General features: G+C 43.3%; 3 protein-coding genes across 5 annotated transcripts in view; 1 reads left to right on the top strand and 2 right to left on the bottom strand.

Moving 5' to 3' along the window:
* LOC119163272 (uncharacterized) overlaps positions 1–5074 on the bottom strand; it is a 59015-nt gene extending 53941 nt beyond the window's left edge. The window contains exons 1-2 of one of the 2 annotated variants that reach the window (XM_075882148.1): positions 4893–5074; positions 2906–3017 (exon numbers count right to left, since the gene is read on the bottom strand). The gene's annotated coding sequence lies outside the window, so the exon portion shown is untranslated. The remainder of the gene's footprint in view (positions 1–2905; positions 3018–4892) is intronic. The other variant, XM_075882147.1, reaches the window with a different exon arrangement.
* A 112-nt stretch (positions 5075–5186) lies between these two features.
* On the top strand, positions 5187–15260 carry LOC119179946 (xaa-Pro aminopeptidase 3). The gene is made up of 5 exons (XM_037431078.2): positions 5187–5575; positions 6067–7017; positions 8705–8946; positions 11791–11911; positions 14219–15260. The coding sequence occupies exons 1-5, from the start codon at positions 5545–5547 to the stop codon at positions 14401–14403; spliced, it is 1530 nt and encodes a 509-aa protein (XP_037286975.2). The 5' UTR covers positions 5187–5544; the 3' UTR covers positions 14404–15260.
* LOC119179940 (ATPase family gene 2 protein homolog A) overlaps positions 11015–15991 on the bottom strand; it is a 24227-nt gene continuing 19250 nt past the window's right edge. For both annotated transcript variants that reach the window (XM_075882146.1, XM_037431066.2), the window contains one exon: positions 11015–14601. In XM_075882146.1, coding sequence (XP_075738261.1) covers positions 14356–14601 — 246 coding nt within the window. In that variant the 3' untranslated portion in view covers positions 11015–14355. The remainder of the gene's footprint in view (positions 14602–15991) is intronic.

The raw sequence follows: 15991 nt of genomic DNA, 5'->3' as shown, positions 1-15991 counted from the left end.
GTTGGGTTATTTCTAAAGCAGAAGGAAAAACAAAAACAACAGGAGGCAAACACTGATTAAAATTACTTCCTGATCGAAACATACAATTCATATGTTTATGATCACAAAGTACTGTTTTTTTTTTTCATTCTTGATAAATACGAGATAATAAATCGCACCACTAACTTCACTCGAGCTAGAGATTCGTATCACTATGGGTAGTAAAACTACAACCAACGTATAAAAAAAATGCCGGTAGCTTCGCCAACAAGAATAAAACAGTTCAAAGTGATTTGCCACTCTTATAGCAATGCTAACATAGCTCGTCATTTTTCATTCTGCCTATATATCAAGCAGAATGACAAAAGGGACTTTCTATGATGCCTTCTGAATTGTATTAGCAGAGTAGCAAAGCAAAACAGATAAAAGGAGGAAGAAAGAGTGGGAAAAAGTGTAATCGTTTTCTTCGGGTGACAAACGACTCTGCAACTGCGCCAATAAAAAGGATGGCACGACAGCGCATTGCGGCATACCGAAAATAATAGCATCTTTAAACTTACACCACTTTTGTCGCGAGACATCCGTTCATTTCGCCGTTCAATAGCACCTTCCATGCATATAACTCGAGTCGGGCCTATTCATACACATAGCGTTAGCCTTCAGTTCACCTTGCTACCATACAACTCTCAAGTCGCCGCTAAAGGCTTTGCTCCACGCTGAAGTGCAACCTATAATATGTACATGCTTAAATAATTGATAATATAATCAATTAAAAAAATATCTCTAAATGATTACAGTTAGGGTTCCAAACACCAACCTCATACTTCTCCTTCGCTTTTTTTGGTTGGGCTGCTTCTGCTAACGCGATAGCCTAACAAAGAAGCACGCTCTACAAACCAAGAAAAGGGTAAGACAGTCGTTACCAACGTTTTTAGTTACTTCAATTCAACGTAGGTGTAGCGCAAATTGTGACTTCCTGATTTTTTGCAAAATCATTGCAGCGAGATAGCATGCATTTATCCCGAAAGTTGGGAGAGAAAAATGTTCCACAACTTTTCCAGGATACCATCTTGTAGAATGCGTTCGTCAGACGCCACGCGAAATAGTTTCTGAATCTCTTTCACCGCAATATACGTAAGCAGGTCGCATACGAGTGCTAGTCACGCAATATTAATAAGCATTCTAACTAATGAAGAATCATTCTAAATAGATTGGATGCAACACACAGGTACCGAAGCACGCTCATTGTAGATAACCAACTTTAAGCTGATAAAGACGTAACGACAAAGAAAAATAATGAAAATAAGAAAAAACATTGAGCCACTTTAAGTGATAGTTTTGAAAAGTTGACGCGCGGACACAATTTTGCAGAAACTTCAGGATAATACGCTTGGTTATAAGATTATGAAGATGCTAAATAGATAGAAGTCACTCAAAAAAAAAAAACGCGGCGTGTTACGGTGGAGCTTATAGCACACGAAATCTAACCCGGCCCCAAGCACTTACATTAAGGCTTTTGCAAACGCGGATGTACCCTACTTTGAAAATGTTACACATCATGTACCCTGACCTATACCCAAGTAATCTTTGTCCACATTGTGGGGAAATGGCTTCATTAGAACACATGCTCTGGCAGTGCACCAAATTCGCTCATTCATCGAACATCACCTCTGCCAGATGGGAGGCGGCAATCCGCAGCTCGTCCTTGGCAGATCAGCTCTGGGCTGTCCACCAAGCCCGCGAGGCGGCTGAGGAGCTTGGCATCTCAGTCCCCACGTGGGAGCTGCCCGCAACACAGTGATCTGTGTTTTAGAGGACCAAATAAAAGTTTATCCAATCCAATCCAATAGCACACGAAAAAAAAAACACGTACAAAGAAAATCTTGACACACAAATTCTGTGCATTCCACGCCTTTCTTTATACCATTTTTTTGTGTGCTGTAAGCTTGAGTATGACCTACCAACACGTACAAAACGCTAGGCTACTTTGGTGTGTTACTATTACATGTGTAGTGAAGAAGAGGGGCCTCAGCGGCATTTCTCGGCGCCTCAGGGGCATCGCCATCTGCATAAGCTCGTGCTTGCTGCGCTTGGCCGGACGCTGCTGACTGCTTCGCCTTCTGCTCTGCAAATAAACCCCGTTACAAGTGGTAGAGGTGCTGGGTTTCGATCACCCTGGAGCTTCGGAATCGCATTTTACCATCCATTATGCCTACCGACGCAAGCGCCGCTCCAACTCCTCCACCGGCACCGCCTACTGTTCTCTGCGCCGGTTCTCTGCGTCTGCGAGATCTCCCTGTCTTCTCAGGCACAGAAGACACAAGGACGTTGACGACTGGATTTCAATGTACGAGCGAGTGAGTACTCACAACAAATGGGATGACGCCGCCAAGTTGGCCTACGTCTCCTTCTACCTGTCGGACGTGGCCAAGCTGTGGTTTATAAACGACGAAGCAGAACTCCCTACACGGCCGGTCTTCAATATATGCGATGCTTGACCGGATAAATACACAGGTGAAGTAGCCTTGATCGCGCGGTTACGGGGAGCTTTACAACGGTAAATCATATTGGAATACGAGTCACGCTTATCGATACGCCAAGGTAGTCAAAATGCCTTTTGTTTAAAAAAAGGAGTGCCAGAAGAGCTGTAATGAAGTGGAATTATCGGGCAGAGGAACACGGAGCTCACGATTGCGGTGCGGTATCGCGCTCACGACGCACGATAGTTTCGTAAAACGACAATGTGAGTTAAAGAAGCATAAAAGAAGCCTCGCATTTTTTTAGAGGAGGCGCTCCTTGGGGCTTATAGCCTTGTCCGGCGATGTACCGGTGTCCACACTCGTATCGTAACACCTGCTACACTGCTGTAAAACAAGAACAAAAAAAAAACAAAACAAAAACCAGTGCCGTCCATCTGTCCGCCCACCTGTACATCAGTGCGTCCGTCCACCTGTCCGTCTTTCACACTAGCCGGTGACTCCTCCGTAGACGTTAGAAACCTCCGAATTTAACTTCGCCCACTCGCCATCCTTCACGTCCTGAAAATGCGTGGCATTTTCTAATTACGTACAATGATGTCAGAGTAGTGAATTTGTAATCTCCCTAAATTTGGTGGACTTGTGCCTAAAGTATATCGCCTGTCTCTTAAGAAAAAATAAAACAAAACATGGCGGAGAGAAGGGGGTGAAGTGGATTTGGGGGGGGGGGGGGGCGGTCATCCCGATCGTAGCAGGCATATTGATATTTCGTTGTGCTTTTGTATTTCAAAGCTTTTTTGCACTGTAAGTTAGGTCAACTTGATGCCCCAGATTTCCTTGACGATAGGAAAGTCATCGTAGAGATGGAAAACACAGCCCGTGATCACTGTGCTAAAAAGGAAGCTATTAGCCACGTCATGCGCCAAATAACTGAAAGCACATACGCAAACTTACCATTGTGCTCAATCTGAAAGGCGATAGGCTTCTCTCGAAATATTTATCTTCCAGCATTAATGTGATTTAATACCTCACCGACGGGCAGTAAATCATTACCATATTTTCTGTTATACATCAGGCTCTGAAGGTGTTGCTAATAACAAGGAAGCCAGCAGATCGCCAGAAACACACTCGACAAGTGAGTCCTATAAGAAGTTCAGCGATTAGCTTTTGTTTTATTCGTGACGTCAGAGGGCGCGAATAACACGGCACACAGGAATAGGACACGACGATGCGCTACAACACGCGGCAACGCAAACTGGCGAGCAGCTAAATACAATGCGACATTAAAGAACTATACACCGTATTCGCAACTATGTTTGTTAAACTAGTAAAATAATGCGACAGAAAACAAAATGTGCCCGATTATGCTCTATATAACTGTCCCCAAAAAGATCCGTGAAACGAACACGCCAATGAAAACTCATTGCTGCGTCTACGAAAAACACACGCTGTCAGTAAAAGATCGCACCGCGCTCACATCGTGAATAGGTCGAACACGGGCATTGACCCCGATGTTTTAGCGATGTTTTTTTTTTTATATTTATTATAACAGGTTAAAAATTACATTCAGCGGGACATGAGCGGACAGTATACTGTGCCCAACACGTACATTTTTCTTTTTACTAGGTGCGTACACGTGGGAGAACTTGTGTGCTTTGCTTTAGTTGATTTGTTTATAGATGTGCACGTGCCCACTGACTTGCACTATAATAGCATGCCACGCATGAAATGCCCCGCCTTTTTTTAATTAACCTCACTTGGTGGTCCACGCGCGCCACGTCTTCTCTTCAGTGCCTTGTTTCTTTGTGCTGCTCTTTTACATATGATTCAGATTATCTCAACAGGCAGCCTAATAAGATATCGCTTTTTCATCAAAACGGACTGTCTAACTTTCGTGCATTGGCAAACTGACTTAAATTTGAGCATATTGGATAAGCAGTCAACACAAATATCAATTCAGTGATATTTACTGTGTTCATGACATTTCGTTCTTTACTACGCAGGTTACCATGTACGTAGGCATTGCAAATTTCTAAAGCAGAACCACTGAAGCGCGATTTCTTCATCCAGATATGATCATATTTCCTTTATCGGGCGCAAAAAAGAAAGGAAAAAGTAAAGCTAAAGAAAGAAAATTTGGATAGGCAGCTATGATTAAAAACAGATAAGCGCTTCTTCCAAACTTCCCATAAGCTAATTAAGACTTTCGAATAAGTCACGATGTCACGAAAAACTTGAACGACGATTGGAGAAAAATTGACTTACAAGAAGTCACTACATGGGCAAGTTCCAAAGAAAGCCGTCTTCTTTTTTTCTTTTTTTTAAATCAATGGGACGTCCGCCACGGGAAGGGGAACATCGCACGTGACTGAGTACAGACTTTCGAAGAATCTAAGTTAGCTACAAAAAAAAATTATGTTGAAGGCGGTGAATTACCTGAGGAGAAATTCGTCGTCAACGTGATCGCCTGTTGCCCGGTCACGACCAGATGAAGTCGTCCTGTCAAGAGCCCGGCCTCTCGATTCATGGATCGGCGCCGCGCCAGCCTTCGACTCACCCGCCACTGAGGCGCTCGTGAATAGAGCCAAGCGCCAAGCCAACTGAGCACTCGATAGCGCAACACGCTGGTTGGGGCGGCGCGCTTGAACCCCGAGCGAGCCGAGCGATTTTTTAGACATTTGCTAGCGCCCTCTGGTCATACATGTTGATTAAAAAAAAACGGCCAAGCCTAGCTAGCGTAATGGACGTTGTGAGCGTCAGCTGAAGTCGCTGCGCTATGAACAGCAAACAAAGTAGTATTCAAACAACAACGCGTTAGTCAACTGCAGTTAACAAGTTCTAAATTTTCTCGCCAACACCTGCAGAGTGGTCGGCTTAAGCAAAAAACGTTTGTCATTAGCTTTGATATACGATGCACTAGCGGTTCGCTGTCGCTTCTTTTGTGGGCGAAAATGCTATTTTAAAGTTCTTCGCCTTGGTGTGAAGCTGTGTGCCCGGTCTATCACTCTACCGCCAGGTGCCTTCACAGCTTAGCAGCCTTTGACGTCTTATCTATCAAGAGAAGTACGCTTCAACATCAACGTTAATCATGTGGTACAGCGTTTCATCGCGACTGCCCTGTGAGTACGTTGTCGAAAGTGCCCCTCTGTCCTTTGACGGTTCGTACTAGCTGAAGTGTGCGTGGGCTCCGATACTCGACTGCGCAAATTGAGCACATTGACATCTTTTGAAAGATGTCCGACATTATATGTTTCGTGTTTTGATCAAACTAGAAAAGTTAGACGTATGGCGATAGAAACTGAGACCGCATGCTGGGCGAGTTTACTAGGGCCTTGCTTCCCAAGAAACCGCTGCCTGTGTTAGGCAGCGCCTGTCTCAAACTCCTTAACTCTAAAACGCTTGACTCTGTTAAACGACAACTAGCTGTTGCCTTCATAATGTAATCGAGGCTGAACTGGCTCCTGCCAATATTCTAAGCTGTCCCGACTTTTCCGTTTCTGGACAACCATAAACTTCGACTGGTGCCAGCTTAGTCTTGCGAATTTTCAAGTCAGCCACCGACAGACAAGATGTTTACGATTAAAGAAATCTTCTGCTGCTCCCATTCCAGGCCGAGCTGCGGCAGCGGGATACCGCCTTTGTCAGACCCAGGCGGCAAAGCCAGAGTGCGGCTCGCGGCAGCCGCGACTGTATGGGCAGCCGACGGCAGCTACGCACCCGCACCTACTCCGCGAAGACGAGCTCACACCTGGCCTGACGCGCCAAGAGTTCGTATACAGGCGGCAAAAGCTCATCGATGACATTTTGCAGTTGTGTGCCATCTCCGGCTCACCTGGAACCAGGACGACGAAGAACCACGCAGTTGTCGTCCTCTCTGCAACCAAGGCGTACATGTCTGACAAAATACCCTATCCATTTCGTCAGAACTCCGACTTCTTGTATCTGACTGGTTTCCAGGAGCCGGACAGTGCTCTGGTGATTCATGCAAGCACGGATCAACGAGAGTCGAAGTCGGTCATGTTTGTCCCACAGCGGGATGCACACGCCGAACTTTGGGACGGACCGTGTGCTGGTCCTGTCGGGGCTGTAGATCTTTTGGGTGTAGATGCAGCTTATGAAATAGGGGAGCTTCAAAACTATGTCGACAAGCTGTTGAAAGCCAAGTACTCTACCACCCTCTGGTATGACCGAGCATCCAGTCGACCCGAAGCAAGTGGTATCCTCGGGCGGCTTGCCGACAGCTACAAGAACAACGTGGCGGTAGAATCCCCTCGGTTGCTCATACAAAAGATGCGGCTGATCAAGTCTGAGGCCGAACAGCAGCTCATGAAGCAGACCTGCCAGGTGGCGTGCGAAGCAATGACGGAGGTGATGCGGGCATCTCACGCAGGTGTGACGGAAGCACAGTTGCACTCAAAAATGGAGTTAGAGTGTCGTATACGTGGCGCCCAACGACTCGCCTACCCACCAGTTGTTGCTGGAGGCACACGGGCAAACATCATTCACTATGTGGCCAACGACCAGCGTGTGCTGGATGGTGAACTTGTGCTAATGGATGGAGGTAAGTGTAAAACGGGGTTAACATTAACAGCTGAGCAAGAAGCATGTCAGCTTGTCTACATTTATGTGGAGCAAGTGTGCTGTTCTATTTACTAGCCCCCTCATGTCATGCACACGTATATTGAAAAAGTTCTCTTTCATGCAAAAGCTGGTAGCAAGGCACTCTATTTGCATGGACAGATTATATTCCCGTCAGCTTTCTGCTTATGGGAATATCTGTGTTCATTTATTTATAGACAGGATGGGCCCTCACTTGCAACTGCTTGTTCCTTGAGGAAACAAACTAATCTAAACCCACTTCTTGCTAACGCATGTGCCCGTCCCGTCTTCGTGTTCCTTTATTTTCAGTGTGGTCATGATTTTGGGACAAAATTGACCATTGGATTCATCTGTGCGTATGTTATTTGAGTGTATAGCTGAATGGATTCATTCCTGCCTCTTCCAAGTGTATGGTTTTCTGGTGTGCAGTACTTTTATGCCTAAGGCCATTGGCACACACTTGTAAGAGCAGAGACATCAGTAATCACATTGAAAGGGTCATTGTCACTCCACTAGAAATGACTCAGCAAATAAGTCTGGAGGCGATCAGTTCCAAGTTCAGTGAAGGCTACTTTGCTTGTTACCTGCTGCTGCAGCTAACACGAGAAATATGCTTCATGTGTTATGGCAGACGTGACAATGCTCTAGTACTAGTAGTATGATGAAAAAAAGAAAGGGGAACTGTACCACTCACTTGCCTGCATGTAACTGTTGTGCATGTATGCCCTTTCCCCTTCCATTATCTTCCGCTTGCGTGGCTTGCTGCACCATTTGCATTATATCCATAACAGCCATCTAACCAGCAACAAATATCGCTTCCTAAGGGAAACTTTTGCTTTAACAGGAATCAAAAAGTGTACTCCGCTCCTTTCTTTCTTTTTGCCTACATAATTGCCATTGCTTCTGACACATGGCTGAGCATTCAATCTAGAGGAACTAACGTGTTAACATTAATGCAGTCATTGCAGAAAACTGCTTTAAGAATGAGGGCTAATGCAAAAAAAACATGTCATTGCATAGCTGATCAGTGAAGTGCTCATTATGCTTTAGTTATTCGCTCTCCGTATACTGGAGAGGTTGAAGGATTAGCATATCAGAGCAATTATAATTCTTTTGTCAAGCTAACAGGCTTGCCCGCAGACTGGTAGATATATCACGTTCGTGCTGTTTGTGCTTGTTCCACAATAAAGAAGGAAGTACAGGCAAACAGCTCACAGAAAGGGTAAGTGCTCAGGCTGCAGATGCTGCCTGAAGCACTCAACATGGTATGGAAGCAGCAGCACAAACTTTTGCAATGTCAGGTGCTTTTTGATCTTGCAATGACAGAAATGTACTTGGTCCCCATGACTTCATCTCCTCTGTTGGCTTTCGAAAGCTTATTTTGAGTGGTAAAACATGAAGTGTGGCTCTTGCTGATCTGCAGTATGGTTGGCAACAAAAAGTGCTGCATCGTGATAATTTGTTAAAGAAAATGAGATCTGTCTGTGTTGCATGCAGTTCATTTAATATTCTGTATTCAGGCCCTTCCTCAAACTTCTGTATGTTTGCGACATAAATGAATATAGAGAGCCATGTAACATCCGAGTGATTGAGTCATGCTAAATGAAAACGTATGGCTTGTGCTAAAGAACAAAGCAATGCCTACGCAGGTTGTGAACTTCATGGTTACACCAGCGACTTGACACGAACATGGCCTGTGAATGGCCGGTTTGAACCCGGCCAGCGGGAGTTATACGAACTGCTCTGGGATGTCCAGCAGCTACTGCTGCGAAAATTGGAAGGGCCAATGTCACTGGATGCCCTGTTTCACATCATGTGTGCCCAGCTTGGACATCGGCTTCGTGAAGCTGGCATTCTGTCACCACACACTCCAGACTCCGAGCTTGTGCAGGTAGGGAAAACAACTTTTCACTTATGGTACGCCTGTGTAAACACAGTGGGAGTTCCTGCTTGAGCAGTTTCTGCTTTGGCAACTTTTCTGCAGAGGAGGAAATGCCCTCCAGTATTTTTCCTGTACTTTTCAGGTTTAAGCTTTAATTGCACAATTACACTAGAGTTTGCCAAACCTTGTGAACTGCAAATTCTGTGTCCATATTTGCACAAATGCAGGGAGCTTGAAGTATGTTTTTTTTTATTTCATCTACTTTAATACTCAATACATCATGTGGAAGTGTTCTTTTAAAAGTGCAACTGTAAAAAAAAATAAGGAAATGTAACTAGTTCATGTAGTCTACGCATAAATTATTATATTACAAGACAGATTACTATTTTCTAAGGTGTAGAAAGAATAGCTATGACCACGTTGGTCATAAGAAAATAAACAAGACTGGTGTTTTTTCATGTTTCTGTATGGCAGTTGTAGTGACCGCATAATAGATTATTACAGTCTCAGCTTCATTTAAAGGGGCCATCACATGGTCATCCAAAAATTTGAAATTTTCAGCAAGAAATAGATGTGAAAATCTGTTATGTATGAAAACTGGCCTGTAAAAGAATATTTCAGTGTGAAATGAGCCACAGAACTTGCCGGGTATATACCCTGCCCATTGCCAATGACCGCCATCTTGCCATGACATGTGTGATGTCATGTGTTGTGTGGAGTGTATCAGCCATCTTCAACCAAAGTTTCAGTCGCTGCCAATATATACCCTGCCCATTGCCAATGACCGCCATCTTGCCATGACATGTGTGATGTCATGTGTTGTGTGGAGTGTATCAGCCATCTTCAACCAAAGTTTCAGTCGCTGCCAATCTGGAAAAGGCTGAATTAGATCGATCGCACAAGCACATGACCACAGAAGAAAGTCTTTTGCCGGAATGCAGAGGCAAGCTCAGAAGGCTCGCAGTCATGCCTTGTAAGTCTGCCAGTGTTGCCCAACTCTCAGGCAGCTCGTGTGTTTGTAAAAATATTGAATCATAAATTAAGTTCTCGACCGAATGCGGTATGATTTCACCAGCTTGTTTGTGATTGGATAAACTTTGATTGGGTCCTCCAAAACACAGATCACTGCATTGCGGACCGCTCCCACGTGGGGACTGAGATGCCGAGCTTGTTTTTGAACACACATGGATTTACCTGCGCAAGACAGATTATGATGAAAAATTGGGTGTCATAGCCCCTTTAACAAAAAAAAAAGCAAAGAATGTCTTATCAGTATTCCTTTTGATGAAATAGCCTACCAGTAAAGCTTTGTAAGATATACAGTACGGTTCACTGTTAAAGGAAACACTGTAATGAACGCCATCATTACTGCTGGCCCACTAATAGCAAATAAATAAGGAAACAACCTTCATGCATGTCACATATCTGTCAAGAGGGGTTAGAACTTTGAACCACCAATAGTCTTATGCAAATCAAAGCCACTATGTTTCTCTAAGATAGAGAAATCCAAACATGCTGTGCACGCAGGCGTTCCCTTTAACAGTGGATGCATCTGTACATTTACTGCCATTAAAAATGAGCTGCAACTGGGAATAACCTTTGAGAATGTCAGCTGTCTATTATTTATTCGGGTCTATACTTAAGAACAACCTATCTCGACATTAAAGTGGAGGCTCCAGAGGCGAAGCTTCCACTCATTCGTCTTGCTCTGCAAGTAGTATGGCACCTTTTGGCCAATTTCGGTGTTGCTTGCTTGCATTGTTGTTAATAGATTTAGAAAATTATATACACGAAAAACGTGAATGTGGGAAACATTTCAATGGTTGGAGTGTACATTTTAGTGTTATACGTATTACGAGTTCATTATTTTTTTTAACCAAACAGCGCATTTTCAGCCAAGAAAAGTTGTCGTCAAGTGTATCGTATCACTGAAGCATGTGAATGCTTTGGATTTTTTTATACTAATACAAATCGTCACAGTGTACACAGTTGTAATTATAGTGTATTTTGATGCTTAAAAACCTGTAAACAATATAAGCTGTTGCACATTACAACCTTGAAAATAAATATGATAGGATACATGAAAGTGTTATTTATTGGAATTTACCAGCAGTTTGGACAAGACATAATGGCATTATCACACTACTGAATGTTAAACATTTATGAAAATGTACAGAGGTTTATGTACATTTTAAAAAGATTGTAGTGCAAGCATATAAGTGCTTCCACTACTTGTACATGTACATTAACTAACTTGCCTATATTGCCATTTATCTTCAATGCATGCAGAAGTTTATCAGGATGGCAGATGTTTGCTCTTGGTACTTTTGCAAAAGGTGGCCAGCTTTGTATTCGTAACTAGCGTACTGATCACCTTTCTGCATCAATTCGACAAATGTGGTGTAATTTGTAGGTCACTTCACAACCCGAGACATCGCAAGAAATGTTTTGAGCTCCCCCAACTGTAGACTATGGGATTGGGGAAGAATTCTGCAGTTACAACTTATTCAGCTTTGGCTGGATGCTAAACAAGTATTAATGGCTATAATGGGAAGAACTTAGTTCAGAGTATCCAGTGCTGAAGATACACCGGTGAAAAGCTTGAGAGCTTAGCAGTGGGATCATGTCATATTTTGATCTGTGAAAGTTAATCTGCTGCAACTAGGTGATGTGAAAAATCCAAGCGTTGCTCTTGATCGCTTTCATCATAGTGACCAGGTGTACGATTAGAGGTACCCAGATTTACTTTAAAAATACGACCTCTCATCCTGGGTGTGCTGTAGCAAAGATGAAATAGCAAACACTTCAACACATTTCGAGGCTGACAACTTGCACTGCGTTTTCTGTGTGCAGGAAGCTCATAAACTTTGTCCACACCATGTGGGCCACTACCTGGGTATGGACGTACACGACACACCCCTGATTCCTCGCAGCCTGCGTCTTGCTCCGGGTTCCGTGCTCACCGTGGAACCAGGTCAGTCATGCACAAAGCATAACTGTGCAGCATGCAGTTGTTGCAGTGGTTATGAGCATAATGCCTGTCTAGCATATTTAATTTACAGATTTCAAACTCGAAACAGTGTTCAAGGTGAAATTCATTCTTTAAATATGGCCCCCCTGCGGTGGTCTAGTGGTTAAGGTACTCGGCTGCTGACCCGCAGGTCGCTGGATGAAATTCCGGCTGCGGCGGCTGCATTTCCGATGGAGGCGGAAATATTGTAGGCCCCTTGTGCTCAGATTTGGGTGCACGTTAAAGAACCCCAGGTGGTCAAAATTTCTGGAGCCCTCCACTACGGCGTCTCTCATAATCATATGGTGGTTTTGGGACGTGAAACCCCACAAATCAATCGTTTCTTTAAAAATGTTTTATAGTCCTCATAATTAAAGTAATAAGGCTTTCTTTAATAAAAAAACAATCCTGATGTTTAGGTCATTGAATATATACATTTTTTCTTACCAAGCAAACTTTTCAAAGTAGACTTGTGTAGTAACAATACTTTTTTCTAATTCTACAAACGTTGGTTTTATTGATGTAGGACGAACACGTTGCTGTCATTGTCTTGCATAAATAACCTTTGCACATGTGGATAGCATATGGTGCTGCTGTTCTGTCATATTCTTGAGAGGGGGGCAACCTCTTTGGCAACATGCTTAATTCTTACTGCTATGCAATATTTTTTTTTCTTCATAGCTAATGTTTATATGGTCACAGTGTTGTAAGCATTTTCAAAGCTGCTGATGCAGTACACATTTAGCTTGATACAATTGTTTAGTAGATGCTAATTAATATCTCCCAGATGTGGCACCTAATGGTTTCTAGGGAAGCAATTTTTGCCCAACCGTCAAAACATGCACCTGCGTGTTCTGCTTCAGTGAACAGGGAACTTAAAGATTATGGAGTAATGCTCGAAGTTCTTGCCTTAAAGGGGCCCTCAAACACTATTCAACCCCCATGTTTTATTCATGGGTTGTGTAGACTGAAGCACAGACAGACTAATGCAGCAAAAACGGCAGTGATAACAACGCGCAATCTGAAGTTATTCGACTTTTAATATTTAAAATACAAGAAAAAAATGCCGACCCTCAATCGCTCTATTTTCGCGGGGTCACTTGACGATATTTCGCCCGCCCATGACATCGGAAGGCTGCCCCAATGAAATAAGCTGGAAGTGCCTACGTAGGGGAAGCTTGCACTCCGTTGTTGCTTTTGTTTTTTCCAAAGTAATGTTAATGTTGTGCCTGACGTCTGGCTTGCCAGAACGTGAGCGAGAGCTACATTGTCAAAGCGAGGTATTTTCTACTGTTTTTTACAACATTCCGAATCACTGCCTTCTCTTGTTCTGAGAAAGGAACTTGTGAAACGATCAAAACAGTGAACTACTGTTGACCCTTCGCAAGGCGAACAACAATGGTGCGCTGCACCCTATCAACAGCGCACGTGCGGAAAGAGTCTGCTCGCAAAAAGAGGGAAGAAAGAGAGGTCTTTCGTATGGACATCCGACCCGCGCAATCCAGAAATCCAGAGGCGAAATAACAGCCAGCGTCTCTGTCGTGATTTGTAGTCGCAGTGATCGTTTTTGTGTGGCCGCGTCTGTTCAGGGTTCGATGAAAAAGCACAGAGAAGAAAAATGAAACAGATTATAGTAACCTCAGTTTTGATCCTATACCACGATCGTTTCCAACGTTGCATTTATTCAATCATATGGCAGCAACCTTCCGGCGTCATTTTCGCCCGCTAAGTCCTGGCGAGCGCCACTACATGGTGATGTGATAGGCAGCGATATAGTGACTTTATTGCGTGATTGAAATACTAAATCATTTGATATTGGCGCTTAGACCTATGCTAAATTTATCCCGAGCTATCGGTCTATGCAAACCACAAATAAAACATAGGTGCTTAAATAGTGTTGTAGGGCCCCTTTAATGTATGTTGATGGTGAAAAGTTAAAGCACAAGCATGTATTTCGTGTCACGAGCTTCCTTACTAATGTTTAAGGCGGAAACACAGAGGGAAATTCGTGTTGTACAGAGCATCCTTGTTTTTTAGAATGCATCAAGACCTCATTTGCTTTATTTTTACTTCCACACACGTCTTCTTGAGTGCATGTAAAGCTTAACAGCCCATGCTGAATTGTGCTTTAAGGCCATTGTAGGCCTCCAATGAAGCGAGAAGTTTAGGCATACTGGCGACTTTTTGCTCTAGATTACAGATAATGTACATACTAAATGTTGCACCACCGCGACCGAACTTCTTTTCACACTATATCCTTTTGTTTTTCAGGTATCTACATACCAGAGAGCAACACTAAAGTCGCCAAGAAATTTCGTGGAATGGGCATGCGCATAGAAGATGATGTACTCATGACCGGCAGTGGACTGCAAGTGCTGACTGAGAGTTGTGCCCGAGAACCAGACCTGCTAGAGAAACTTGCCAGTGGTTTCCCTTCCTCCGAGGTGAAGAGATGAGCACGGCACACGTGACTCTCTTGATGTGTGCCTGTTTTGAGAAGACGCCCAATAGGACTCGTAGAATTGCACCGACTCTGGCGAGATACGCGGCTGGATGAGCTTCAGTGCCACTTCCAAGTGCCGACCCTCGATGCATGTGGCATCGATGTCTTCCTCGAGGGCGAGCAGCGCCGCTTCTTGGCAGACGGCCACCACCTGTTGAGTGACACCGGTGTACTGTTTTTAGACATTGGACAAATACGACTTCTTAGTTACTAATGAAAAGTGCTGTCATACAAGGAGTGCTATTAAGGTGCTAACAGAAAAGGACAAGCAAAAGTTGCTCAAAAAGAGCATGCTGAAATATTGCGAGCCATGACAGACTATGTTGGCAGATAATGTGACAATCGTCATGTCTTGCACCAGCAGCCTCGAGTAGGACTCTACGAATGCCCTTGAAGTGTCCTTGGCAGCTGACGTAACTGTCGAACTTGGGCATGTGGCATCAAATAGAAATAATTAACTGTATGGCAACTATTTCTTATTTAGCTGTTGGCATTAATCAAGCCTAAAATAAGTATGCCTAAAGGAGCTTTTATCCTTTCTATTTTGCAAATTGACAATGCATTGCAGCAGCTGTGGCAGCAAATGTGAAAGTTATGGTAGCACTTTTTCAGTGTCTGGAAGTTAACAAAATGCATAGTGCCAAATGCCGCCACAAAAGCTTTATCCTGTGTTTCAGCTTGTGACAAGATCAATTTTCACCATATATCATTAGCACACCTTTAAATTATATATAGCATACTGCTAATCTGATACTGTGCCTTTTAAAGAACTGCATTTTTGCGAATGAATAAAAGCAGCTTTTTTTTTTTTTTTTTTTTCAGACCTTAAGTTACTATATAGTGTTGCAGCTCTGTGAACTCTTTCAAAAAAGACTTCTCATGCATAGAAGTAAGAATTTGCAAAGACTTCTTGTCACAATGATGCATAGAAGCTGGTTGACATTACTGGAACATCTTCAAAACCAATTGTTTTGAGCAAAACAAAAAACTGAAGATGGCATTAGTTGTAAAAGTGCCCCCAACAGTAAAAGAGGAAAGAAAATCATTTCAGCTTCGGCTGCTTTTACAACATTCCGAAATGAGCACACTTGAAAAAAAAAACAAAAAAAAAACAATATGAACACGACGGAGATCACGCACAAGAAAGATGCAGGACAAGTGCTTTCTAAGAGCTCAAATTGATTAAACAAGTGTGAACGTACAAAAAACCAACACTATGTGTGTGTAGGACTCTAGGTCACTTGAAAAAAATTGCTAAGCATGCATACATTGCAGTTTAGGCAAACAAACAATGCCATCATTTTGATGAAAAAGGCTTATAAAAGTTTTCAATGCCTTTTATGCTTGTGCTTCAAGATAATGACGGTGTTATCGAAAAAGTATTAGATCCACAAGGCCCACAATGAGCAGATAAATGCGAGGTCGGCATTCCTTGTAAAGTGTTTGAAGGGCCCTTGCAACACTTTTTCACCATGTTCAGCAAATGCTGCCGATCAGTAGTAGAGGCTCCTTAAAACATACAAAACAAACTTTATAACGCA

This window comes from Rhipicephalus microplus, chromosome 2 (genome assembly GCF_043290135.1).
Source record: "Rhipicephalus microplus isolate Deutch F79 chromosome 2, USDA_Rmic, whole genome shotgun sequence".
Lineage (NCBI taxonomy): Eukaryota > Metazoa > Arthropoda > Arachnida > Ixodida > Ixodidae > Rhipicephalus > Rhipicephalus microplus.
This window is presented reverse-complemented; position numbering and strand designations above follow the sequence as displayed.